Genomic DNA, 26,569 nt, shown 5'->3' with positions numbered 1-26,569 from the left:
TTCTTTCTTGCTGAGCGGCCTTTCAGGTTAAGTTGATATAGGACTCGTTTTACTGTGGATATAGATAATTTTGTACCTGTTTCCTGCAGCATCTTCACAAGGTCCTTTGCTGTTGTTCTGGGATTGATTTGCACTTCTCGCACCAAAGTATGTTCATCTCTAGGAGACAGAATGCGTCTCCTTCCTGAGCGGTATGACGGCTGCTTGGTCCCCTGGTGTTTATACTTGCATACTATTGTTTGTACAGATGAACGTGGTACCTTCAGGCGTTTGGAAATTGCTCCCAAGGATGAACCAGACTTGTGGAGGTCTACAATTTTTTTTCTGAGGTCTTGGCTGATTTCTTTTGATTTTCCCATGATGTCAAGCAAAGAGGCACTGATTTTGAAGGTAGGCATTGAAATACATCCACAGTTACACCTACAATTGACTCAAATGATGTCAATTAGCCTATCAGAAGTTTCTAAAGCCATGACATCATTTTCTGGAATTTTCCAAGCTGTTTAAAGGCACAGTCAACTTAGTGTATGTAAACTTCTGAACCACTGGAATTGTGATACAGTGAATTATTAGTGAAATAATCTGTCTGTAAACAATTGTGGAAAAATTACTTGTGTCATGCACAAAGTAGATGTCCTAACCGACTTGCCAAAACTATAGTTTGTTAACAATAAATGTGTGGAGTGGTTGAAAAAGTGTATGTAAACTTCCGACTTCAACTGTATGTGTTATTTCATAGTTTTGATGTCTTCACTATTATATATACAGTATATATTAAGGGTTTTATTTATTTCATTGAGATAGGACAGTGAGTTAGGGCAGTGAGATAGGGCAGTGAGTTAGGGCAGTGAGATAGGACAGTGAGTTAGGGCAGTGAGATAGGACGGTGAGTTAGGGCAGTGAGATAGGACAGTGAGTTAGGGCAGTGAAGGTAGGAGAGTTTGCGAGTCAGAAGGGCATGGTTGGGATTAGAACCCATGCTGACTTTGGTAACCGAGGCTGTACATGTGAAGTGAACTGCTGGATCATACAGGACACTAAGATGTGTTTTTAATTATGATTACTAGATGGATAAGGTAGAACACTGGTGTTATGTTTTCTTTTAGTATGTAGCACAATAGCAGCTTCTTAGACAAACATATTTTAGCTTTGCTGATAACAAACTCATGGCATTTTTTTTCCTGCATTAATCATGTTTAAAATTATATTGACTAAAGTGAGTTAATAAAATGGAAATAAATCAGATCTGAATGTTTCATTTTCATTCACTCCAGAGTTTCACAGAGTACAAAAACATTGTATTGCCTAATTGGGGGTTTATTCTGTCATTTACTGTCTTTGTAAGTAGGAGGCAGGATAATTCTCAAATGTGAAATAGACTACCTGGTAGCTAGGCTATATCGTAGTTCGCTCTTTCCATATTGATATATAGATTTTCTATTGTGTTATTGACTGTATGTTTTGTTTTATCCCATGTGTAACTCTGTGTTGTTGTTTTTATCGCACTGCTTTGCTTTATCTTGGCCAGGTCGCAGTTGTAAATGAGAACTTGTTCTCAACTGGCTTACCTGGTTAAATAAAGGTGAAATAAAAAAATTAAAATGATTCTCTTTTTGTTTTGTTCTACTGAGAATCGGTTGCCACAATGAAGCAGAATATTTATTCTGAAAATACAAAAATACGAAAAATCGTGGTTTTTGATGTCTTGCGAAGGCTACGCTGCAGCCAGGGACGGCTCTAGCCTATTGGGTGATTTGGTTGGGGGGGCCCCCACCAAGCAGGCACAAATGTTTAGTGGCCCCCCTCTTGAAGGTGGAGAGATTTCCTGCAATTCTACACATTTTGCCATGGGTGTAGCGGGAATGTTGCAGTTTTAAAGGACATTTATTGGCAGTTCTAAACATTTTGCCATGGGGAAGAGAGACATGTTTGCAGTTTTAAAGATAATTTCCTGCAATTCTGCACATTTTGCCATGACTTTTGCCATGTTAATGATATCTGAGTAAGAATGACTAACAAAATGAATACAAGCCCCCTGGAGGTCAGGACCCAGGACCCCTGAGCATGTGCCCTGTGTTGCCGGTCGTGATTTGGACATGATTATTACAAGTTTAGATAACTGGCTAAACTAACTTACCAATCTAAAAATGGTTAGCTGACATGGCTAATTTAGTGACTGTCGGTGACTAACAAAACAAGAGAAAAACAGCTGATAAACAGGCAAATTTCAAACTTGCACCTTGTGTATTCTACTATTCTAACTCTCAACATTAAGTTGAGACACTGAGTTCCTTTTTTGATTTGTTTCGGAAGCCCTCCAGTGGCCAGGAACGCTCCACCCCGCCCGGCGTGAAGCTCAGCTGCAGGTAAACGTGAAAAAGGGACTAGTCTGTGATGTCATTTCAAAGTAAGGCTGTAGGCTACAGTCCTTTTATTTGCAATGTCAATGGGAAGAACTAAAAACTGTGTAGGCTACTGGAAACTAGGGTTTCAAATGCTTAAAATTCCAATCACATTTGAGTTTGTCATATAAAGTCAGAGTAGGTCTACAGAAAGATCTCTGACAGTCAGATGCTTTATCTAGGAGGACTGACGTAGCCTACCTACCTGCGCTGCTGACTAGAAGAAGGTTGTAAATAAAATAAGGTCATTGCATTCATGCTTTACCATATATTGTGGAAGTGTATAGTAAAAAAAAACACACCTGTACTGTACTGACAATGAGTTAGATATATGTAATTTTTATTAGTTTATTTAAAAACAGTTTCAGAAATTCATTAAAATGTTAGAAAAGACATTGTGCTCATTAAAAAATTGGATTAGGAAAAAAAAAATATTGATAAAGTAATTTTGAATTTCTCTATGCTGACTTCATTCACAATGGACAGAAAATAAAAAACAAACGTATCATTCACACATCAGCCATGCTTTGCTTAATTGATGGGTGTTGAAGGTACAGTATTATGGTTGTATGGATGTCAGTGTACAGTAGGCTACAGTGTACTACAATGCTAGATTAGCATCTATGAGTACGACACATGGGTTTACATGTGTGTGCATGTGTACATGAGGGGCCACCTTTCGTCTGCCATGCTTGGTGTGTTCCCCAGCACTGGGTGTGTTGGAGGTTCTCTCCCCTCTCTATCCTCTCTCCTCTCTCTCCCCGCTCTCCTCTCTCTCCCCTCTCTCTGTCCTCTCTCCTCTCTCTCCCCTCTCTCTGTCCTCTGTCCTCTCTCTCCCCTCTCTCTCCTCTCGCTCCCCTCTCTCTGTCCTCTCTCTCTCCTCTCTGTCCTCTCTCCTCTCGCTCTCTCCTCTCTCTCCTCTGTCTCCGCTCTCCCCTCTCTCCCCTCTCCCTCCTCTCCTCTGTCTCCTCTCTCCCCTCTCTCTCCGCTCTGTCCTCTCTCCTCTCTCTCCCCTCTCTCTCCCCGCTCTCCTCTCTCTCCCCTCTCTCTGTCCTCTCTCCTCTCTCTCCCCTCTCTCTGTCCTCTGTCCTCTCTCTCCCCTCTCTCTCCTCTCGCTCCCCTCTCTCTGTCCTCTCTCCTCTCGCTCCTCTCTCTGTCCTCTCTCCTCTCTCTGTCCTCTCTCTCCTCTGTCTCCGCTCTCCCCTCTCTCCCCTCTCCCTCTTCTCCTCTGTCTCCTCTCTCCCCTCTCTCTCCGCTCTGTCCTCTCTCCTCTCTCGCTCCTCTCTCTCCCCTCTCTCTCTCTTCCCTCTCTCCCTCTCTCCCCTCTCTCTCTCCTCTCTCTCTTCTCTCCTCCCTCTCTCCTCTCTCCAGGGTCTTGCTGGCTCATCTCAGAGATGCTGCTCTCCTCTCTGCCATGGAACAACACACACACATGCACACTGTACATGAGTAGCCACATAACACTACATTAGTATGTTTCAAATTCAACTGTGGGCCTAGTAACATCATTAGCTTTGCATTTCAATCAGCTTGGCATATTCATCCTATAAAAAGATGGATGGAGAATATTCAGAAAATAGGGGAGAAGCAAGATCAAGTGTGGACACTATGAGGACGGCAATCTGTACTGTAAGATATTATACAGTATTATATACACTCAGTGGCCAGTTAATTAGGTACACCCATCTAGTACCAGGTCAGTCCCCACTTTGCCTCCAGAACAGCCTGAATTCGAGGCATGGAAACGTTGCTCAATTGGTATCAAGGGACCTAACGAGTGCGCAGGAAAATATTACCCACACTGCAGATTTAATTAAATTGAATAATCTTCCCATAAATCTTACAGGTAGAATAAACCTCTTTAAAATGGCATGGCTGCCAAAGTTTTTGTATCTATTTTCGGAAATCCCAATTACCCCACCGAAGACATTCTTTAAAAAAGTCTAACATATTTTATATGGGCAAATAAAATTCATAGAATAAAAAGGAAAGTTTTACATCTGTCTGAGGGTGGTTTAAACCTTCCAGACTTGGAATTGCATCAACTCGCTACCCAAGGCTTTTACTTGCGACATGTAGTTGAATGCACTAAAGAGGAACAATGGGTACATATTGAAGATGTGCATGCTCACCCCCAGAACCTATTTATTTATTGTACCTAATAAACTGGCCACTGAGTGTAGTTATACTCTGTAAAGGGGAGATGGTGAAAGAAAAAGAAAAACATTCTATATAAAATCCTGTCTTGGATTGTGTCCCACATGAAACCCTATTCCATATATAGTGCAGTGCCTTGGGCCCTCAGAACACTGGGGGAGCAGCTGGGACAGACCACTACCTTTCCTCCGCTGGAAGTTGAAGGGCATTGTAGGAGACCTGGCTGAAGGGGAAATAGTCCCTTTTTCAGAAACTGACAGAATATCACTGCTGTTGTTGAGGTTGATGATAGTACTCTGCTGAAAGTTAGGCTATACACAGGCAGGGACTTCTACCAATAACAAAGTAGCAGTAGTTATTATAATATATTAGCTAAATCATTTAGCATCATGACAAGAGGTCTCTGCTCTACTCACATCTTGAATTTGTGGATGACAGCTGCTTTGGGAGTTCCCAGGACATCATGGATCTTTGAGACCTGGTCCAGCTCGTTTGACCCGGGAAAGAGAGGCCGGAGGCTGCAGGGGACAGGAAGAGGAGGAGGGTCACACAGAGGTCAAACCGAGAGGGTGGATAGAGTTTACACCACATATTAGAATGATCATTCAATCATTCTATTTCTATGGATTACACTGTGTCCAACAAGTAGGGACTAGGTTCAAGCAGAGGATCCCACTTCCCTTTTGTCACGATCGTCTAAGGAAGGAGTGGACCAAAGCGCAGCGTTTGTAGCGAACATGTTGACTTTATTAAATAAAGCAACCACGAAAACAACAAAACCAAATGACGATACGTGAAGTCCAAAAGTGACAATGACTGAACAGGAACAAAAACCCACAAACACAAGGTGAAAACAGACAGTATAAATATGGCTCCCAATCAGAGACAACGAGCCAACAGCTGACACTCGTTACCTCTGATTGGGAGTCACTCAACCAAACAAAGAAATACAACACATAGAACCACCCAACCAAACAAAACACCACGAAACGAACACACCCTGGCTCAACACACAAAGTCCCGGAGCCAGAGCGTGACAGTACCCCCCCCTAAAGGCGCGGACTGCGACCGCGCCTCAATAAGGCTAAACAAGGGAGGGCTGGGTGGGCATACCTCCTCGGCGGTGGTTCTGGCTCCGGCCCTGATCCCCACCTCCTCTTCAACCCCCCAAAGTACCCCTGGTCCTGTCTAGCCCCGCTGGTCGGAGCCGGACTGACGACACGCGCCCCTGGCTTGGTGCGTGTAGGAGGAACGAGCTGGACCAGGCTGACGACTCGCATCCCTGGTTTGGTGCGAGTAGCAGGAACGGGCTGGACCAGGCTGACGACGCGCACCACTGACCTGGTGCGGGGAGCAGGACTAAGCCGGACCGGGCTGACGACGCGCACCACTGACCTGGTGCGGGGAGCTTGGATGGGCCGGACTGGGCTGGCGACGCGCACCACAGACTTGGTGCGGAGAGCAGAAACGGGCCGGACAGGGCTGGCGACGCGCACCACAGACTTGGCGCGGAGAGCAGGAACGGGCAGAGCCGGGCTGACGAGACGCACCACAGACTTGACGCGGGGAGCAGGAATGGGCCGGACCGTGCTGGCGATGCGTACCCCCGACCTGGTGCGGGGAGCAGGAACGGGCAGAGCCGGGCTGACGAGACGCACCACAGACTTGATGCGGGGAGCAGGAATGGGCCGGACTGGGCTGGCGACGCGCACCGCAGGTTCGATGCGGGGAGCAGGAATAGACCGGACCGTACTGGGGACACACACCACTGGTTCTACACCGGGCTCTGGAACGGGCCGGACCGGACTGGCAACACACGCCAGTACCTCTCGCCGTGCCTCCACACCTTCCATCCCCTCTTCTACCAGTGGCCCCCGTAACCCGGCGGCCTTCTCCGGCAACCCACTGGACCGCTCTATCGCGGCCTCCTGCTGGTCCGCCGTCGTGAGCCCCCCCCTAAAAATTTTCGGGGCGTCTCTCCTACCCGTGGACCACTTCTCCATATCCCTCGCCAGCTTCTCGCCCTTCTGCCATAACGTCAAGCCCTTGTCTTCCTCCCTCGGCTTGACCCAGTCCAGGAGGCGAAGGAGATCTGTGAGGGATCTCCCTGGCGATGGCTCCTGGACACGCTGCTTGGTCCCATCTTGGTGGGTTTTTCTGTCACGATCGTCTAAGGAAGGAGTGGACCAAAGCGCAGCGTTTGTAGCGAACATGTTGACTTTATTAAATAAAGCAACCACGAAAACAACAAAACCAAATGACGATACGTGAAGTCCAAAAGTGACAATGACTGAACAGGAACAAAAACCCACAAACACAAGGTGAAAACAGACAGTATAAATATGGCTCCCAATCAGAGACAACGAGCCAACAGCTGACACTCGTTACCTCTGATTGGGAGTCACTCAACCAAACAAAGAAATACAACACATAGAACCACCCAACCAAACAAAACACCACGAAACGAACACACCCTGGCTCAACACACAAAGTCCCGGAGCCAGAGCGTGACACCTTTAACTAGTTACATGGGACCACCTAATGGTGAAACTCACTGGTTCGTCTGTCAGAGTAAATTGTGATTGGTTCCTTATGATCTTGTACAAGACACAACCCTGGAGGCTACAGCTCTTGAAGACACACCTGTACTATAGTGGAAGAGATACTATTACCCCATTAATACATAATGAATCAATACCTGATGATCTTGTAGAAGACACAGCCGGCGCTCCAGACGTCCATCTTGTGAGAGTAGTGTCCGTCCGTTAGGAGGCACTCTGGGGCTCTGTACCAACGTGTAGAGATTTACTCTGTGTAGGGTGGGCATAAACACTTTTACACAAGTCAAAGTCCCTCAGCTTCAGAGTGTCCTTCTGTTTAGGGGAGAAGACACAGAGCACTACTACTACATGTGCTATACTGGACGACCACCAGGTACTGTATGAAGCTTGCTGATGAAGGCTGGAATGTGTGGCTTTTAAATGATAAAGAAACATTTTACTGAACATCCATTTTCAGAAAACAGTGACTGAAAAAATAAGTAAGTATTAAGTAAAGTATTGAGTTATGTAACTGTGAGTGTGTGTCATGGCATTCTTAGTGCTGTGGAGTTCTCTGCCCAACTCAATAGATCTATGTCTATGGGAACTTGTCTCACCTTAATCTGAATGTTCTCTAGTTTGACGTCCAGTTGGAAGAGACCATGACTGTGGTCAACTGAAATGACCCTTGATCTTCACACACACACAAGTATCAGAAGGGAGCCTACTGTCCTATGCTCATCTGTGCTTACGTGACTACCTTACGTGATTACCTTATGTGATTACCTTACGTGATTACCAGCAGAGCTGGTACATGTAGTTGTGGATCCTGCTCTCTGGCATGGGGTACTGTCGGGCTAACCCAGGGGTCAAGGGTTATGATGGAAATGAAGCACCGTTTTTACACCTCAGTTACCCCTGATAAAATCACCAGTTTAAGGCTGATAGCATTGGAAATTCCAGCAAAAGCAAAGGCTGTGTTTCATCACTGGTTGTTGTGAAAGTTCCCTCTCTTTTACCATCTTTCACTCTGGTAGGATTGGATATGTGGAAGAAATATGGCGGGAAACTAGATGGATTAACTGCTTACCACCAACAGTCTGAGATCTATGAAGGGGAGTGAATAAGGGAAGGGAACAAAGTTTTGGAATGAAATGCAGCAATATCTAGACTAAACCAGCATTTACTGACCTTTAATCAGCTCATGGATGTTAATTTCCATCAGCTCACATACAGTGCATTCGGAAAGTATTCAGACCCCTTGACTTTTTCCACATTTTGTTACGTTACAGCCTTATTTTAAAATGGATTAAATACAACTTTTTCTACATTAATCTACACATAATACCCCATAATGACAAAAGCGAAAACAGTTTTTTTGAAATGTTTGCACATTTATAAAAAACACTAAAACAGAAATACCTTATTTACATAAGTATTCAGACCCTTTGCTATGAGACTCGAAATTGAGCTCAGGTGCATCCTGTTTCCATTGATCATCCTTGAGATGTTTCTACAACTTGATTGGAGTCCACCTGTGGTAAATCCAATTGATTGGACATGATTTGGAAATGCACACACCTGTCTATATAAGGTCCCACAGTTGACAGTACGTCAGAGCAAAAACCAAGCCATGAGGTCGAAGGAATTGTCCGTAGAGCTCTGAAACAGGATTGTGTCAAGGCCCAGATTTGGGGAAGGGTACCAAAATGTTTTGGCCAGCATTGAAGCTCCCCAACAACACGGTGGCCTCCATCATTCATAAATGGAAGAATTTTGGAACCACCAAGACTCTTCCTAGAGCTGGCCGCCCGGCCAAACTGAGCAATCGGGGGAGAAGGGCCTTGGTCAGAGAGGTGACAAAGAACCTGATGGTCACTCTGACAGAGCTCAAGAGTTCCTCTGTGGAGATGAGAGAACCTTCCAGAAGGACAACCATCTCTGCAGCACTCCACTAATCAGGCCTTTATGGTAGAGTGGCCAGACGGAAGCCACTCCTCAGTAAAAACCTGGCACCATCCCTATGTTGAAGCATGGTGGTGGCAGCATCATGCTTTGGGGATGTTTTTCAGGGACTGGGAGACTAGTCAGGATTGAGGGAAAGATGAACGGAGAAAAGTACAGAGAGATTATTGATCTGCTCCAGAGCGTTCAGGACCTCAGACTGGGGCGAAGGTTCACCTTCCGACAGGACAACGACCCTAAGCACACAGCCAAGACAACACAGGAGTGGATTCGGGACGAGTCTCTGAATGTCCTTGAGTGTGCCAGCCAGAGCCCAGACTTAAACCCTATCGAACATCTCTGGAGAAACCTGAAAATAGCTGTGCAGCGAAGCTCCCCATCCAACCTGACAGAGCTTGAGAGGCTCTGCAGAGAAGAATGGGAGAAACTCCCCAAATATAGGTATGCCATGGTTGTAGGGTCATACCCAAGAAGACTCGGGATGTAATCACTGCCAAAGGTGATGCAACAAAGTACTGAGTAAAGGGTCTGAATACTTATGTAAATGAGATATTTCCAGGACTTTTTTATTTATAAATTCCCTAAAATGTCTAAAAACCTGTTTTCCCTTTGTCATTATGGGGTATTGTGTGTAGATTGATGATGATTTTTTTTTTTTACTCCATTTTAGAATAAGGCTGTAATGTAACAAAACGTGGAAAAAGTCAAGGGGTCTGAATACTTTCCGAATGCACTGCACATGTATCAGAGACATGAGCCACTGCTCTCATCACTGACAGGACACATCAGACAGAATAAGAAATACAGTATGACTGTAGCTAGGTTTCCGTCCAATTGGCAACACACTTTCATGTGAAAATTAAAAAATCCACAGAATGAAAATATGCGCATTTTCCCGCCAGTGGTGTTTCACCAAACGGACATGTTCTGGATCAAAATCAGTGCGTGATGACGTAGTGCATACAAAATGTACTTTTCCACTTAAGTTTTCATGTACCGAATAAAAATCTAAAGTTCAGTGTGTTTACATTGCATTTTCAACTTTACCGATAGTTTTGTAACAACAACGAATGCATTAAATAGCAAATGTGCCTACTCTGGTCTTGGCATGTGCGCTCTAGCCAACAGCTGGCAGATACAGTGCGGGTAGGCAGTGCTGTTAGGCAAGTCTACATCATTATATCGTTATGGATAAGAGTGCACATATTTGTATTTGTCAAACAGCACTCAAGCGTTGATCCTCATGTCACCAGAATAAGACCCTCAATATTTATTGGAAAGGAGCATCAAGATCACCGTACACTTCACCACCCTGTGAAGTTCATCATAACTTACTTAGTCTGTAGCCTAATAAACTGCATGGTTTCCTGAGTCCTAGTGGAGGACCACACACCATATCATTGCGAGACTCCAAGTTTACGTCGATATGATGGTTATTATATCAATATTTGCGCATAAAGGCGTTTCCACCGCCATTTCTCGCAAAATTAATTTTACCTATACAAAAAGATCCCACCATTTCAAATGAACAAATGATCTGTCAGCATTTATAAAATTGTATAGAAACGTTATGTTTCCATCACAGCTGTCGTCTTTTTTTTTTTTTTAATATGACTTTACTATTGATAAAAACTGTGGATGGAAACGTGGAAACCAGAACAAGTGCCTTGATTTGGACTCGAGGAACGGACAAAATAATCTCATGTAGCTGTAGGATATTGGGATGAGAACTGTCTCCTCATGGCCTGGAGCTCCCTCAGTTTACAAACATGCTCTGAGCTGAACCACAACACAGCACAGTCACTAACAACCATCTACACAAACATGTACATCTGTAAATGTAGAATTGTTTTATGTAAAATAAAGTTGTGTGTAAGAGAGTGTGTATACATGTCTCTATCACAAGGTGCACATCTCTGCTGGTCTGTGAGTTACATTACCTTTCTAAAGGCTGCTTTAATGTCTTACAGGCATAGTACTTTCCATCCTTTTTACATCTGGTCTTTACAACAACTGCAAATGTCCCCTCTCCAATTTTCCTGATGATTCTGTATTCTACAAGGCCCCAATTCTGACCTGAGTTAAGGGCATATAAATGGAACGTAAATCCCCTTCTTATGCACTTTTCTCTCTATGCATATTCTGATCTTGAATTTAAGCATGAGAATAGAATGGTTTACACCCGCTATTCATTCGGGGTGGAGATCTAAGAAATGAAGGTGTGGCAGAGGTGTGTCTTCTGATAAACCATATTCTGACATTGACTTAATTCCCTCATAATTCCACCACCTTTATCTGCGAGGAAACCATAAATAAGGTCCAGCGAACCTACCGATTCCAAGTGGAAAAAGCATTTATTTATTTTATCCGATAGAAATAGTAGCATTGTCCATGCACTGTCATTTATAAATGGATAAGAGCTATTGATAAGAACTAGTTAAATTAGTAATCCTCTTGGAGAAGGGGATTGTAAATACATATACAGTAGCAATTGTTTTAGATTATTTTTCCTTATGATCCCTGGAGAGGAATGTGAAACCAGCCATATAGAAGCAAACTTGAAAAATCATAACAACATGACATGTTGTGGCCTCTTTTCCACAGTGAAGTAGGCTTTAAATAGCTGTGCCATTTTTCAGAATTTTAATTGTGTGCTCTCATAATTTAATGTATTCTCTTTAGAATGTTTTAATTATAGCCTATGCCTGGGCTTTCCTCCATTTTATTTTACAATTTGTTTCATGTTAAATATTAGCCACTATCAGGAGCCATTGTCAGTAATACCCACATACATTTATAACTGTCACTTTAGTGTTAGTTTTCTTCAATTTGTAGCTTACATTTTGCATCCTTCCATTCCAATTTCTTTCTTTCCTCTGTGATGTCCGTGTAGTTGTTCCTGATGGTCGCTAGCATTAGTGGATCATATTAGGCTAACGTTGTGCAATAATTTGGGACATGTAGCCTATTTGGATCATGTATTTCGTGCATGAAAGCGCTCTAAACCTGTTTTTGTATTATTCCTACATACTTTCATAAAATCCATGAGACAAGATGTTGGCTAACAAGTGGGTTTTTCAGTTGTTGAATTACTATATTCAGCCCACGCAAGGGAACCACGCCTGCAAAGCCCGTTACGCACCTGCACAATGTCAGTCTGAATACCAACTACTGACAAGCACACCAGTCGCTATGGGCGGGCCATAGGGGGCCGGGCCCGCCCCCCAAAATGCTTGTGCTCAGTTGGAGCATGGCGTTTGCAACGCCAGGGTTGTGGGTTCGAGTCCCACGTGGGGCCAGTATGAAAAATAATGTATGCAGGGGAGGGAATGGCCGGCGGGGATGTAGCTCAGTTGGAGCATGGCGTTTGCAATGCCAGGGTTGTGGGTTCGATTCCCACGTGGGGCCAGTATGAAAAATAATGTATGCACTCACTAACTGTAAGTCGCTCTGGATAAGAGTAGGCTAATATCTCAACCATGTGTAATTAAAGTTCAATATTTCAGAAATAGTGGGCTAATCTTGAATCTAAACCACCAAATTTTACCATTCATCCTTCAGACTGCTCATAAACTCTGAATTACATATTTCAGCATCATATGGTTCCAAATGTCCCAAATGATGGTCCCTTGTGTTTATCACATCTAAAGCCCTGGGAATATTATAACCAATTTCATTACGACATTTGATGTTTCATTATGACATCGTGGTCTGGCAACAGTTGTCTGGCAACAAAAGGCTATACATGATGATCCTGTGTTTAATCATGAACACAAGTGTCTTTTTACTTCCAATAATATTTTGCTCTCAACGGGCCCTGTAGCATTATATTATTTACTACTGTCGTCAGTATGAGTTAGTATGATTCTCAATTCTCATAAGAAGGTAATCTTATATTCTCTTTGATAACCTGCTAAATTTAATCAAGTTTTCATGGTCTGCTAAACAACATTTTGTAGAGGCAATTCCCACAGGAAAGCAGGTTTTTAAAATAAAATAAATTGATAAAAAGATTGGGTTTCGATGTCTTGCGTCTACTCACAGGCGCTATTCCACTACTGGACGGCACCAGGGTTTTGACCTGCTTCGTTTCCGACCTGGGCACTACTCCTTAGACGATCTGGTGGTTCCAGGCTCCCCAGGAGCACAACATCGATACTGAACTTAGTGCGGACATCCGTTCGACATATCCTGGTACTGCCCAAAGCTCCTCAGCTCACTCGATCCATCAACCTCAGCCTCCTAGTGAATTGGATTACAGGGACTCAACACCGCACCCGGCGAGAAACTCTGCTGCAGGTAAAGATTACGAAGGGAGTAGTATGTGACGTCATTTCGAAGGAAAAAATTAGGCTACAGACCTTTTATTTGTAATGTCAATGGGAATAACTAAAAATTGCTGCTGACTACTTTGTAAGATAGAAAATAAGGTCAATGCATTCATGCTTTACCATACATTATGGAAGTGTACAGTAAAAAAAAACGTACACCTGTAACTGACAAATACTTTGAAATATTATATTTTTATTAGTTTATTTCAAAACTGTTTCAGGAAAAGCATTGTCCTAATTTTAAGTCAGCTTAGGCAAAAAAAGATGAATGAAACCAAACCAATGAATTTCTCAATGCTGACTTCATTCACAATGGACAGCAAATGTAAAAAAAAACTAACTTATCATATACATCAACCATGCTTTGCTTAATTGATATCTGCACCCCTACTGCATGCAAGAAAATGAAGGTTTGTAAAAAGATACAGAAAGATGAGAATACAACTATTACTACATCTTCCGCACTATGCACTATAATAGATGGACATCAGCTTTAAGTGTTAAGTAAAAAATAGATAAGTAAAAAATAGAAAATAGCAAATAGTTAAAGAGCAGCAGTAAAGTAAAATAACAGTAGGGAGGCTATATACAGGGGGTAACGGTACCTTAGTCAATGTGAAATAACAGTAGGGAGGCTATATACAGGGGGTACCGGTACAGAGTCAATGTGAAATAACAGTAGGGAGGCTATATACAGGGGGTACCGGTACAGAGTCAATGTGAAATAACAGTAGGGAGGCTATATACAGGGGGTACCGGTACAGAGTCAATGTGTAATAACAGTAGGGAGGCTATATACAGGGGGTACCGGTACAGAGTCAATGTGTAATAACAGTAGGGAGGCTACATACATCTCCCGATTGGCGCAGTGGTCTAAGGCACTGAATCGCAGTGCTAGCTGTGCCACTAGAGATCCTGGTTCGAATCCAGGCTCTGTCGTAGCCGGCCGCGACCGGGAGACCCATGGGGCGGCGTGCAATTGGCCCAGTGTCGTCCAGGTTAGGGGAGGGAATGGCCGACAGGGATGTAGCTCAGTTGATAGAGCATGGCGTTTGCAACGCCAGGGTTGTGGGTTCGATTCCCACAGGGGGTATGAAAAATAATAATGTATGCACTAACTGTAAGTCGCTCTGGATAAGAGTGTCTGCTAAATGACTAAAATGTAAAAAAAATACAGGGGGTACCGGTACAGAGTCAATGTGAAATAACAGTAGGGAGGCTATATACAGGGGGTACCGGTACAGTCAATGTGAAATAACAGTAGGGAGGCTATATACAGGGGGTACCGGTACAGAGTCAATGTGAAATAACAGTAGGGAGGCTATATACAGAGGGTACCGGTACAGAGTCAATGTGAATGCAAATAGTTTGGTTGCCATGATTAGCTGTTCAGGAGTCTTATGGCTTGGGGGTAGAAGCTGTTAAGAAGCCTTTTGGACCTAGACTTGGCGCTCCAGTACCGCTTGCCGTGCGGTAGCAGAGAGAATAGTCTATGACTAGGGTGTCTGGAGTCTTTGACAATTTTTAGGGCCTTCCTCTGACACCGCCTGGTATAGAGGTCCTGGATGGCAGGAAGCTTGGCCCCAGTGATGTACTGGGCCGTACGCACTACCCTCTGTAGTGCCTTGTGGTCGGAGACCGAGCAGTTGCCATACCAGGCGGTGATGCAACCAGTCAGGATGCTCTCGATGGTGCAGCTGTATCCCAATTGATACATTTCCAAGTATATAACTATAGAGAACATACAAAACTGATATGGTAATACAAAATGTAAGTTTACACTCCCAGGAATGTCATACATGATGTATCATTAGCTTATACACTAACTTTCACACATCTAGATCTAGGGTGGGTGTGGAGCCAGAGACAGCAAGGGTTCAAACTGTAGAACCCAGTTCTGTTACGGTTCGGCTCTGTTGGTCCTGTTCCTGTTGGTGTTCCTTTCCCTTTTCTCCCCTGTGTGTGTTGTTTGTGTCTGTCTCCCCCTGCTGTGCAGTCAGAGGTTCTAGGTCAGCGGGCGTGGCCATTCTATCTTCAGATCAGTTACATCAAGCTGCAGCTCATTGGCACCAATCAAGCAGCAGATATCTACCCGGGCTGGACACCTCTCCAGCGCCAGTTCGTTCCTACACTTCCAGTGGTAACTTGGCCCGTACAGCACTCTCAGTGTAGTTGTACTCTCTCAGTATTATTGTTGTTCCTGCCACGTTTTGTAACCTGTCTCTCCTTCGACCAGATCTCGTCTGTTCCTGCTGCCTGCTTGCCTGCCTGCCTGCCTACCATTCCCACGCCGCTACCTGATCCTCTGTTGCCTGATATCCTCGTTATCCAGCTCTCAGGACTACTGGCTCTCCACTCCACTCAGCTCCTACCCCAGCCTGAAGCTATTCCACCCTGACTACTTACCTCTGCCAATACACGTTGAATAACTACATCCTAATTTTACTCTCTTTGTCCGTGTGTCGGTCTCTGCACCTGAGTCCCCCACCCCTACCTAACAGAACGAACTGGCCAAACATGGACTCAGCAGAGATGCCACATGAAACAACGGAGGATGGCGTACAACACGCCCTCCATTCACAAGGAGTACTATTGGGACAACACGACCAACTCATCCGGACTCTATTGGATAACAACCAGCAGTTGTTGGATCAAGTATCTCATCTCACCTCTCAGGTAGTTAACCTGGTAACACTCACTACCCTTTCTCCCTCTGCTTCTCCTCCGCCTGTTCCTCCTACAGTGGCTCCAGGCTCGGCTTCCGCTCCTGCCTTTCGGGAACCCCCTACAACCGCACCCGAACCTTTCACCGGGGATCTGAACAAATGCCGTGGTTTCCTGCTTCAGTGCCGCTTGGTGTTCCAACAGAAGCCCCTGTCTTTCTCCACGGAATCCTCAAAGGTACATTACGCACTGGGGTTAATGAGGGGCAAAGCTTTGATGTGGGCAGAAGCGGCTTGTTCTACTCAGCAGATTACCAGTCTGTCGTTTGACGATTTTTCCTCTCAATTGAAAGTTGTGTTTGATCACCCGGACTATGCCGGAACCGCCACAAAGAGACTATTGAAGCTACGACAGGGCACGGGTAGCGTGGCTGAGTACGCCATTGATTTTTGGACCTTGGCAGCCGAGTCCAAGTGGAACGACGAAGCTCTTCAGGGAGCGTTTGTTAACGGTCTAAGTGACACAATTAAGAATGAACTAGCTGTTCGTGATGAGCCTGCTAACCTTCATGTTCTCGTTTCCCTTGCTACACGAATAGACAACAGGCTACGGGAGAGGAGACAGGAGAGGGGCGGTCGGGTCCACACCTCTAACGGGGCTCCCTCGCTTTCTGCAGTCCAAGCTACACCACCACTCGGACACCGACCACACACCTCAGCGGATTCCTCCACGGAACTAGACGAGCCTATGCAGCTGGGCCGTGCTCGTCTGTCCCATGTCGAAAAGGAACGGCGCATACGGGCTGGTGAGTGCATGTACTGTGGGGACCGCACTCATTTCCTGGTTAACTGTCCGATTCGCCCAAAAGACCAAGCTCGCAAGTAAAAGTGGGCGTACTTGCGAGTGTTATACCAGACTCAATGCCCACAGCACCCCGTCTAGTGATCCCAGTTACAGTCCAGTTCAGGAAGCTATCTCTCCCACTAGCTGCTCTCATCGACTCTGGTGCTGAGGATAGTTTTATTGACGCTAGCCTGGTTACTCAGGCTGAGATCCCTGTTCAGCCCCTGCCTAAGCCTATAACAGTAACCACTATTGACGGCCATCAGTTTGCCAACATCACCCACCAAACTGTCCCCGTTTCTCTCATGCTGTCCGGCAATCACAAAGAAACCATCCAGTTTAAAGTAGTCTCCTCCTCGGCCTCCCCCCTTATCCTCGGTTTTCCCTGGCTTAGCCTTCACAACCCCCATATTGATTGGCAAAACCACAAAATACACAGTTGGAGCACTCACTGCCATTCTGTTTGCCTTGGGTCGGCTATTCCGCCCTCGGTCGGCTCCCCTGCGTCCCCTGTCAAAACCCCAGACCTCTCTTCAGTCCCGGAGGAGTACCTGGACCTGGCCGAGGTATTCAGCAAGTCCAAGGCACTTTCATTACCACCTCATAGGCCATACGATTGCGCTATTGAGTTACTGCCTGGAGCGCCTTTGCCGTCCAGTCGGCTTTTCAATCTGTCCCGTCCTGAGAGGGAAGCTATGGAAACCTACATAGGCGACTCCCTAACCTCTGGCATCATTCGTCCCTCATCGTCCGCTGTTGGTGCTGGGTTCTTTTTTGTTGAGAAGAAGGACAAAACATTACGCCCATGCATTGACTACAGAGGACTTAATAACATCACAGTCAGAAATACATACCCCCTGCCTCTCATCAACTCAGCATTTGACTCCCTTCATGGTGCCACTGTGTTTACCAAACTCGACCTACGGAACGCTTACCACCTCGTTAGGATCAAGCAGGGAGACGAATGGAAGACTGGGTTTAATACCCCTCTCGGACATTTTGAATACCTAGTCATGCCATTCGGTCTCACTAACGCCCCAGCAGTGTTTCAGGCCATGGTGAACGATGTGTTGAGGGATTTTCTACACCGTTTTGTGTTTGTCTATTTGGATGACATTCTGATATTCTCTAAGTCACAGGATGAACACGTCTCCCACGTCCGTCTGGTTCTCCAACGCCTCATGGAAAACAAACTGTATGTGAAGGCAGAAAAATGTGAGTTCCACCGGCAGTCCGTCCCCTTTTTGGGCTTTATCATTGAGCGGGGACAAGTGTCACCAGACCCTGACAAGATCAGAGCGGTTGTGGAGTGGCCCACACCCACGTCTCGGAAGCAGCTACAACGCTTCCTGGGCTTCGCCAACTTCTACCGCCGCTTCATCAGGGGTTTCAGCCGAGTGGTTGCCCCCCTGACCAAGCTCACCTCCCCTAAGGTGCCTTTCCTGTGGACGCCTGAGGCCGAGTCAGCCGTGAGTACATTGAAGAAACTGTTCACTACCTCACCTGTTCTGATTCATCCTGACACTAGTTTGCAGTTTGTTGTGGAAGTGGACGCCTCAGATTCGGGGGTGGGGGCTGTCCTGTCACAACGTTCCCCCACGGACCAGAAGCTCCATCCGGTGGCTTTTTTCTCCAAGAGATTGACCCCTGCTGAGAAGAACTACGACGTGGGTAATCGGGAGTTGCTTGCTGTCAAGTTGGCGTTGGAGGAATGGAGGCACTGGCTAGACGGAGCAGAGCAACCCTTCATAGTCTGGACTGACCACAAGAACCTGGCTTACATCCAGTCGTCCAAGAGGCTGAACTCCCGTCAGGCCAGATGGGCTCTGTTCTTCAGCAGGTTCAAGTTTATTTTGACATATCGTCCTGGCACACGTAATGTCAAGCCTGATGCTCTCTCTCGCCAGTTTACAGACACTGAAGACTCCAGCCATCCTGAATCTGTTCTGCCCGCTTCCTGTTTGGTGGCGGCTGTGGGGTACCAACCGCCATTGTTCCCGTCTCAGGAAAGGGAGTTAGCCGTTCCGTCTGTTCAGGATAACCTTCGTCGCTGCCGCAAGGTGTGGGTGGACACCCGTGAGGCCCTTCTACGGACAGCAGAGAGTAATAAGAGGGTGGCGGACAGGCACAGGGTAGTCGCTCCACAGTTCCAGCCTGGTCAGCGAGTCTGGCTCTCCTCCAGCAACATTCCCCTGCGCACGGACTCCCGTAAGCTGTCGCCCCGATATTTGGGTCCTTTTGAGGTCGAATCCATCATCAACCCTTCGGCTGTTCGGTTGAAGCTTCCCCAGGCCATGAGAGTCCATCCTACATTTCACGTGTCCCAGCTGAAGATGGTCTCCTCCAGTCCTTTGTGTCCGCCGGTGGATCCCCCTCCGCCACCGCGCATTATTGACGACCATCCAGCCTACACGGTTCGGAGACTGCTGGACGTCCGAAGGCGTGGTAGAGGGCTTCAGTACCTGGTGGACTGGGAGGGATACGGTCCCGAGGAGAGGTCCTGGATTCCCAGACGTTTTATTCTGGATCCTCAGCTAGTGAATGACTTCCATAGGGACCACCCTGACAAGCCGGGTGGGTCGCCGGGTGGCGCCCGTTGAGGGGGGGGTACTGTTACGGTTCGGCTCTGTTGGTCCTGTTCCTGTTGGTGTTCCTTTCCCTTTTCTCCCCTGTGTGTGTTGTTTGTGTCTGTCTCCCCCTGCTGTGCAGTCAGAGGTTCTAGGTCAGCGGGCGTGGCCATTCTATCTTCAGATCAGTTACATCAAGCTGCAGCTCATTGGCACCAATCAAGCAGCAGATATCTACCCGGGCTGGACACCTCTCCAGCGCCAGTTCGTTCCTACACTTCCAGTGGTAACTTGGCCCGTACAGCACTCTCAGTGTAGTTGTACTCTCTCAGTATTATTGTTGTTCCTGCCACGTTTTGTAACCTGTCTCTCCTTCGACCAGATCTCGTCTGTTCCTGCTGCCTGCTTGCCTGCCTGCCTGCCTACCATTCCCACGCCGCTACCTGATCCTCTGTTGCCTGATATCCTCGTTATCCAGCTCTCAGGACTACTGGCTCTCCACTCCACTCAGCTCCTACCCCAGCCTGAAGCTATTCCACCCTGACTACTTACCTCTGCCAATACACGTTGAATAACTACATCCTAATTTTACTCTCTTTGTCCGTGTGTCCGTCTCTGCACCTGAGTCCCCCACCCAACCTAACAAGTTCCTACATTTGAATATAGAAATTGATTTTATCAAACAAAACTATGCTACATTTTATCTCTAGGACCCTCAGGACGACAAATCAGAGCTTGATTACTGAATGTAAGTACATTATTTACCTTCAGAGGTGAATGTATCAAACCAGTTGCCGTGAGAAGTTTTTTGTTGTTGTGCACTCTCCTCAAACAATAGCATGGACTTTTTTCACAGTAATATCTACTGTAAATTGAACAGTGCAGTTAGATTAATACAAATTTAAACTTTCTGCCATATAAGACATGTCTATGTCCTGGAAAGTTTGCTGTAACTTACAACAGTCATGCTAATCACATTAGCGCAAGTTAGCTCAACCGTCCCGTATACGGGACACCGATCCCGTAGAGGTTAATAGGAGTTTAGATGGACAAGATGATTAGTCAAAGGACTATTTATGACCTGGTTCCATTTCAGTTCACTGATCTGAAGATCAGAATATGTGAATGTAATTTGTTGTATGGATGGATCCATCTAGTCCTTTCAGATCTGTGAACTCCCTAGCCGCTCCCTCAGAGCATGTGCAGACCAGCTAGCTGATGTATTTTCTGACATTTTCAATCTCTCTCTTGCTCAGACCGTTATCCCCACCTGCTACAAGATGTCCACTATCATCCCCGTTCCCAAGAAAGGGAAAGTAACTGAACTCAATGACAACCGACCCGTAGCACTCACTTCTGTCATGATGAAGTGCTTCGAGAGGCTAGTCAAAGACCACATCACCTCCTCCCTCCCTGATACACTCAACCCTCTCCAATTTGCCTACCGCCCCGACATATCCACGGAGGACGCAATCCCCATTGCACTGCACACTGCCCTCACCCACCTGGACAAAAGGAATGCATATGTGAGGATGCTGTTCATCGACTACAGCCCGGCCTTCAATACCATCATGCCCTCTAAGCTCACCACAAAGCTCTCGGCCCTGGGACTGAACTCCTCCCTATGCAACTGGGTCCTGGACTTCCTTATGGGCTGCCCCCAGGTGGTGAAGGTAGGCAACATTACCATCTCCACACCGATCCTGAACACAGGGGCCCCACAAAACTGACAAAATGACCAATAGCTTCTACTACCCCACACCCTCAACAGATATTTATCCGCCCCCCTCCCTCCCCCCTGCACCCCTTGCCCCCCCAATGGACATGTATCCTTGTTACTCACTCGTCACTCTATGGACAAGTAGCCTTGTTTACACACTTCACCACCTTTAACTGCAGCAGCCGTATAGAATTTAAAACTAGTTGTAAATAAGTATATATATATACACTACCGATCAAAAGTTTTAGAACACCTACTCATTCAAGGGTTTTTCTTTATTTTTTACTATTTTCCACATTGTAGAATAATAGTGAAGACATCAAAACTATGAAATAACACATATGGAATCATGTAGCAACCTAAAAAGTGCTAAACAAATCAAAATATATTTTATATTTGAGATTCTTCAAATAGCCACCCTTTGCCTTGATGACAGCTTTGCACACTCTTGGCATTCTCTCAACCAGCTTCTTCTAACAGCCGAATAGTGTTCTGGTAATGTAATCTCCACCAGCCGGATCGAAAAATTAAGCCTGGGGACGAGGTTGGTGTTCTGGAGCTGAGGAAAACCACAGGAACACCAATCCCTACAATTAAGGCTGCCCCCCGCATCTCTCCAATTCAGAGGGGTTAAATGCAGAAGACACATTCAGTTGAAAGCTAGTTATGCCCTTTCCCTTCTCTTTCCCTTGGCATCACAGAGGGAGCAGGGTTTGAGCCTGTTAGACACATTAGAAAAGGGGTGAATACATACAATTAACATACAGTACAGAGTATCATAGAAGATACCTGGATAAAGAGACCAGCAGTGATTAGACTTTTATTAACCATCTACACTTAACAAAAATATAAACACAAAATGTAAAGTGTTTCACAAAACAGTTGTGCACAAATGTGTTTACAACCCTTAGTGAGCATTTCTCCTTTGCCAAGATAATCCACCCACCTGACAGGTGTGGTATATCAAGAAGCTGATTAAACAGCATGATCGTTACACAGGTGCTCCTTGTACTCGGGACAATAAAAGGCCACTCTAAGATGTTCAGCTTTGTCACACAACACAATGCCACAGATGTCTCAAGTTTTGAGGGAGTGTTCAATTGGCATGCTGACTGCAGGAATGTCCACCAGAGCTGTTGCCGGATCATTTAATTTTCATTTCTCTACCATAAGCCGCATCCAACGTCGTTTTAGAGAATTTGGCAGTACGTCCAACCGGCCTCACAACCACAGACCACGTGTAACCACGCCAGCCCAGGACCTCCACATCCGGCTTCTTCACCTGCGGGATTGTCTGAAACCAGCCACCCAGACAGCTGATGGAACAGAGGAGTATTTTGGTCTGTAATAAAGCCCTTTTGAGGTTAAATACTAATTCTGATTGGCTGGGCCTGGCTCCCCAGTTGGTAGGCCAATGCCCTCCCAGGCCCACCCATTGTTGCACCCCTTTCTAGTCATGTGAAATCCATAGATTAGGGCCTAATTTATTTATTTAAATTGACTAATTTCCTTATATGAACTGTAACTCAGTAAAATCATTGAAATTGTTGCATGTTGTGTTTATATTTTTGTTCAGTATATGAAGAGCACAGGCTTCTTCTCCAACTCCCATTACAACTGTTACCACTAGAGAGTGCTATTCTATCTGCAATACCAGCAATTCCAGTACTGATCTGTCAGACACTGCAGTTCTGTGGGGCGCTGATTGTTGTCCTGACAGGAATCAAAGTACGGGTACTCTCTTCTCTACAAATTCAGCATTTACACCTCATACAGAAACATATCCTATTTCTACTGTTTATGTTAGGGAGGCAGTACTTATTGATGTAATGGGAGATATCGTTAAGTTAATTGTCTACCTGAGAATTTGAAGATGAAGTCAATAAAGGTCTCCTCTTTTCTATTCCCAGTCTCAAGCCATTCGAGGGACCAGCCCTGACTAAACATTTAAGAAATACTCCTTTACAGGAACAGTACTAACTTCTATGTATCCAGATGGCACATGGAAGATGTACTACAGTATATCTTCACACATCATACTGATGGAGGGTTTTTTACCTGGGACCGTGGAGATGACATCATCATCTTCAGTGCCCTTGTCTTCAATATCTAATTCAGTAGGAGAAGAATTATAACTCATCATCAGACAGATACAGTACTGAGAAATATGCTTTAAACTAAATCACTGATATTAGGAGAAAGGATCAGGTTTGATATTTATTTATAAATAAATAAATAATCCATACTGTACCTGAGAATGTGGAGGTGAAGTCAATGAAGGTCTCATCTATTCCATCTTTAGTCAGCTGACACATCCACTTCCTGTTGTTGTCCTCCTTCTGGAGTGTCACAGTCAGAGTGATGTCACAGGGAGAACATTCTGGAATCTCCCTGCAGATCAGTACCTGTCTCATCCACCCAGCTCAGAGTAACACCACTAATGAGTGGACAACAACATGGAGGTGATGCTCCTGTTAAACTGTCTGTTCTAATCAGTGAGTATTACTGTTTAAAGCAGAGCTTAAATGTCACTGTGCAGTGTAGTGTTTCTAATCATGTGCAAAACAGCCAGCAAGTATTGTATACCTTTTTCTGGGTCGAGAAATACACTTGATTTTATGTTTTTCAGACAGTTCAGTCAAGACAACCACCAGTACTACGCAACAGTCTAAATTAGACTGGTAATGTAAAAACAGCCCCAAACATATTTATAGGAAGTACTGCTTGTCTAGTGCTCTAGAGATTGGAGTAGAGAAAGATTTAGCATATTGCAGTAGAGAAAACTCTACAGGCAACATAGAGTGAGTCAGTGGATGTGGATCCATTCTGTACTGTGATGTCACCCTTATTCACCAATGAAAACACCCTGTTTGTTTTCAAGAACTATCCAATACAGCCTCTACTGCAGGACCAGCCTTGTCAGCCACCTCCCCATCTTCTGCTGGTATTGTATTTGATACTATTTCCATTCTCAGTTGTATGGTTTGAGTGGGACAGCATTGGGCCAAAGTCAGATGCATTACCTTGTTCAATACACAGAGCATGCAATTGTATTATCGTCACTGTCTAAAAACCTTCTAACAACATTTTTGCCAATTTGATTTATTTTTTATTTATTAAAAGAAGTAACTTCCCTCAATGTACTCTGAACATTGCATGACTCTAAGTCCAATAAAATGTAGAACAAGTTTGATAATTGTAATGAGAAAATATGGTCATTTTTTCAATTTCCTGAAAAGTTTATGTTCTGGAGATCAGAGGCTTTCATCAGACTGCGACGATATGCAGCTAAACTTTCATGTTGTTCACGTTTGAATTTCTGCTTGTCTGTGTAACGCTGATGTCTTTTCTGCTAAAGACCAGACCCCCATCCCCTCTCTGGTCGTCTCAGATTCTCAGACCCTTATCCTCACTATGGGAGTAGGAGTGGCTGTGGGAGCACCTGTGTGTGTCGTTGCTGCTGTCATCATAGCACGCAGAAGGAGAACAAGTAAGGAGAACTTTGTTTTCTTAGTTTTTTTCTTTTTCTTCTGGGTTTAATGGAGTTCAATAATAACACAGTAATGAAGTCACTTTCAATGTATCAATTCTTCTGATGTTGTTGTTTGCTCTTTTCAGAGACTCAAATGACAACTGATGACAGGATTGTGAGTAACCAAGATATGGCTTAATAAATACACCCTCTGCCCTCAACAACTAACAGGTTTCACAATGTATTCATTGTTTTGAATTGATTATCATTATTCCTCATATAGTCTGAATGCAGTAAACCACTCCACCCCACCAACCAATGAGGACACGGTTAGTGGATCAATATACATTTTATTTGGACATATGGAACATGATATGACCCAGTTATTATCAAGCATTGAGACTAATGTCCAGTTTAAATGATTCATATTTCAATAACAATTTTGACACTTGTAGAGTCAACCTGCTGACAGAATCACCTATGCTTCCATTGACCACTTCAATCAAAATTCCCCTCATAGAGTTGATGTAAGTGAAGCTATACTGAACATATTGTAATGGTATGACTCTCCCTCCTATACACTCTTTAAAGTTTTTACTTTGTTGTGTGTGTGTGTATGTGTGTGTGTGTGCATGTGTGTGTGTGTGTTTGTGTGTGTTTGTTGCGTGTGTGTGTGTGTTGTCTCTAGGTCCAGGGTGAAGATGCAGTGACCAGAGGGAGAGAGCCAGAGAACACTGCTGACCCCAGCTCCCTCTACTCTACTGTCAACTAACCTCAGGGAGCCAAGACATCAACATGAAGACTAAACTCACTCTTTCACAGCCTAATCTCAGCACCCAGAACCAAATCTCATGTGTGTGCTGGCCAGCTACTCTATTTGGTTCTGGGAACAGTTCAGTTTTTGTACCATTAAGAAGTGTTTTCTTTAAGGGTTTTATTATTTTATTGAAATAGGACAGTGGAGATAGGACAGTGAAGAGGAGACCAGACCCGTAGGAGAGTTTGCGAATCAGAAGTGGGTCGGTTTTAAACCCATTCTGACTCTGTTAGCCTAAGCTGTACATGTGGGCCAAGATCCATGGTACTAACCCCTGGACCACACAGGCCACTAAGATGTGTTTTTAATGATAGTGTTATGTTTTATTTGAGTGTATATAGCACAATAGCAGCTTCTTAGACAAACGTCTATTCGAAAATGTTTGCTGATAACTGTTACGAACCGGCTCGTAGCCCGTAACAAAGAGGGAGACAACGTGGAGATAAAGAAATAACAAATCAAGTAAACTATATCCAAGTAACAATGGTGTATGTAGTCAGTAGTGTAAGTGGGTGGATGCGTGCATAGATGGTGATAATGAGGGGTGTTGAGAGGTGCCAAACCAAACGAACGAACACAAAGACCAAAAATGCCAAAAAACTAAAACAACAACAGTGTGTCAGCGTGGAGAGAGTCTCCTCGATGTATGGGGGGAAAGGTGTATTTATCCCCGGGACACACCCGAGCCCAGGTGTGTCCCATTTCGCTGACGACCCTCCCAGCTCCGCCCACCGACATCCTATTAAGGGAAACAAGAGCAGAGAGAAAGAATTCGGCAGACAGAGTGGGAGGGTCGTCACATAAAACTCAAGGTTAGGTTTTACCTGCATTACTCATGTTTAAAATTATATTGACTAAAGTGACATAATAAAATGGAAATAAATCAGAACTGAATGTTTCATTTTGATTCACTCCAGAGTTTGCGTACAAAAACATTGTATTGCCTTTTGGGGGTTTATTCTGTAATTTACTCTCTTTGTCAGTAGGAAGCATTGTTGCATTGTTGGAAAAGGACCCGTTAGTAAGCATTTCACTAACCATGATTCCATCCACAGTTTTTATGTGAGTAAAGTCATTCCGTATAAAAAAAA

The 26,569-nt window shown here is 44.9% G+C and overlaps 1 protein-coding gene and 1 pseudogene across 2 annotated transcripts in view; one reads left to right on the top strand and one right to left on the bottom strand.

Annotated features, from left to right (window-relative positions):
- LOC311106893 (uncharacterized protein) overlaps positions 1 to 25,606 on the top strand; it is a 62,967-nt gene extending 37,361 nt beyond the window's left edge. The window contains exon 8 of the mRNA XM_084149278.1: positions 25,350 to 25,606. Within this exon, the coding sequence (XP_084005404.1) occupies positions 25,350 to 25,433 (84 nt within the window). The 3' untranslated portion in view covers positions 25,434 to 25,606. The remainder of the gene's footprint in view (positions 1 to 25,349) is intronic.
- Positions 4,972 to 10,878, bottom strand: LOC311106723 (MAPK/MAK/MRK overlapping kinase-like; annotated as a pseudogene). The gene is made up of 3 exons: positions 10,756 to 10,878; positions 7,258 to 7,365; positions 4,972 to 5,077 (listed from the first exon to the last, which is right to left on the bottom strand). The product of its transcript is annotated as an MAPK/MAK/MRK overlapping kinase-like (transcript).
- Positions 25,607 to 26,569: the final 963 nt, after the last annotated feature.

The sequence above is a fragment of the Coregonus lavaretus genome (assembly GCF_964263955.1).
Source record: "Coregonus lavaretus genome assembly, chromosome: 31".
NCBI classification, from domain to species: domain Eukaryota; kingdom Metazoa; phylum Chordata; class Actinopteri; order Salmoniformes; family Salmonidae; genus Coregonus; species Coregonus lavaretus.
Note: the sequence above shows the minus strand (reverse complement) of the source record. Positions and strands in the feature narration are given on the sequence as shown.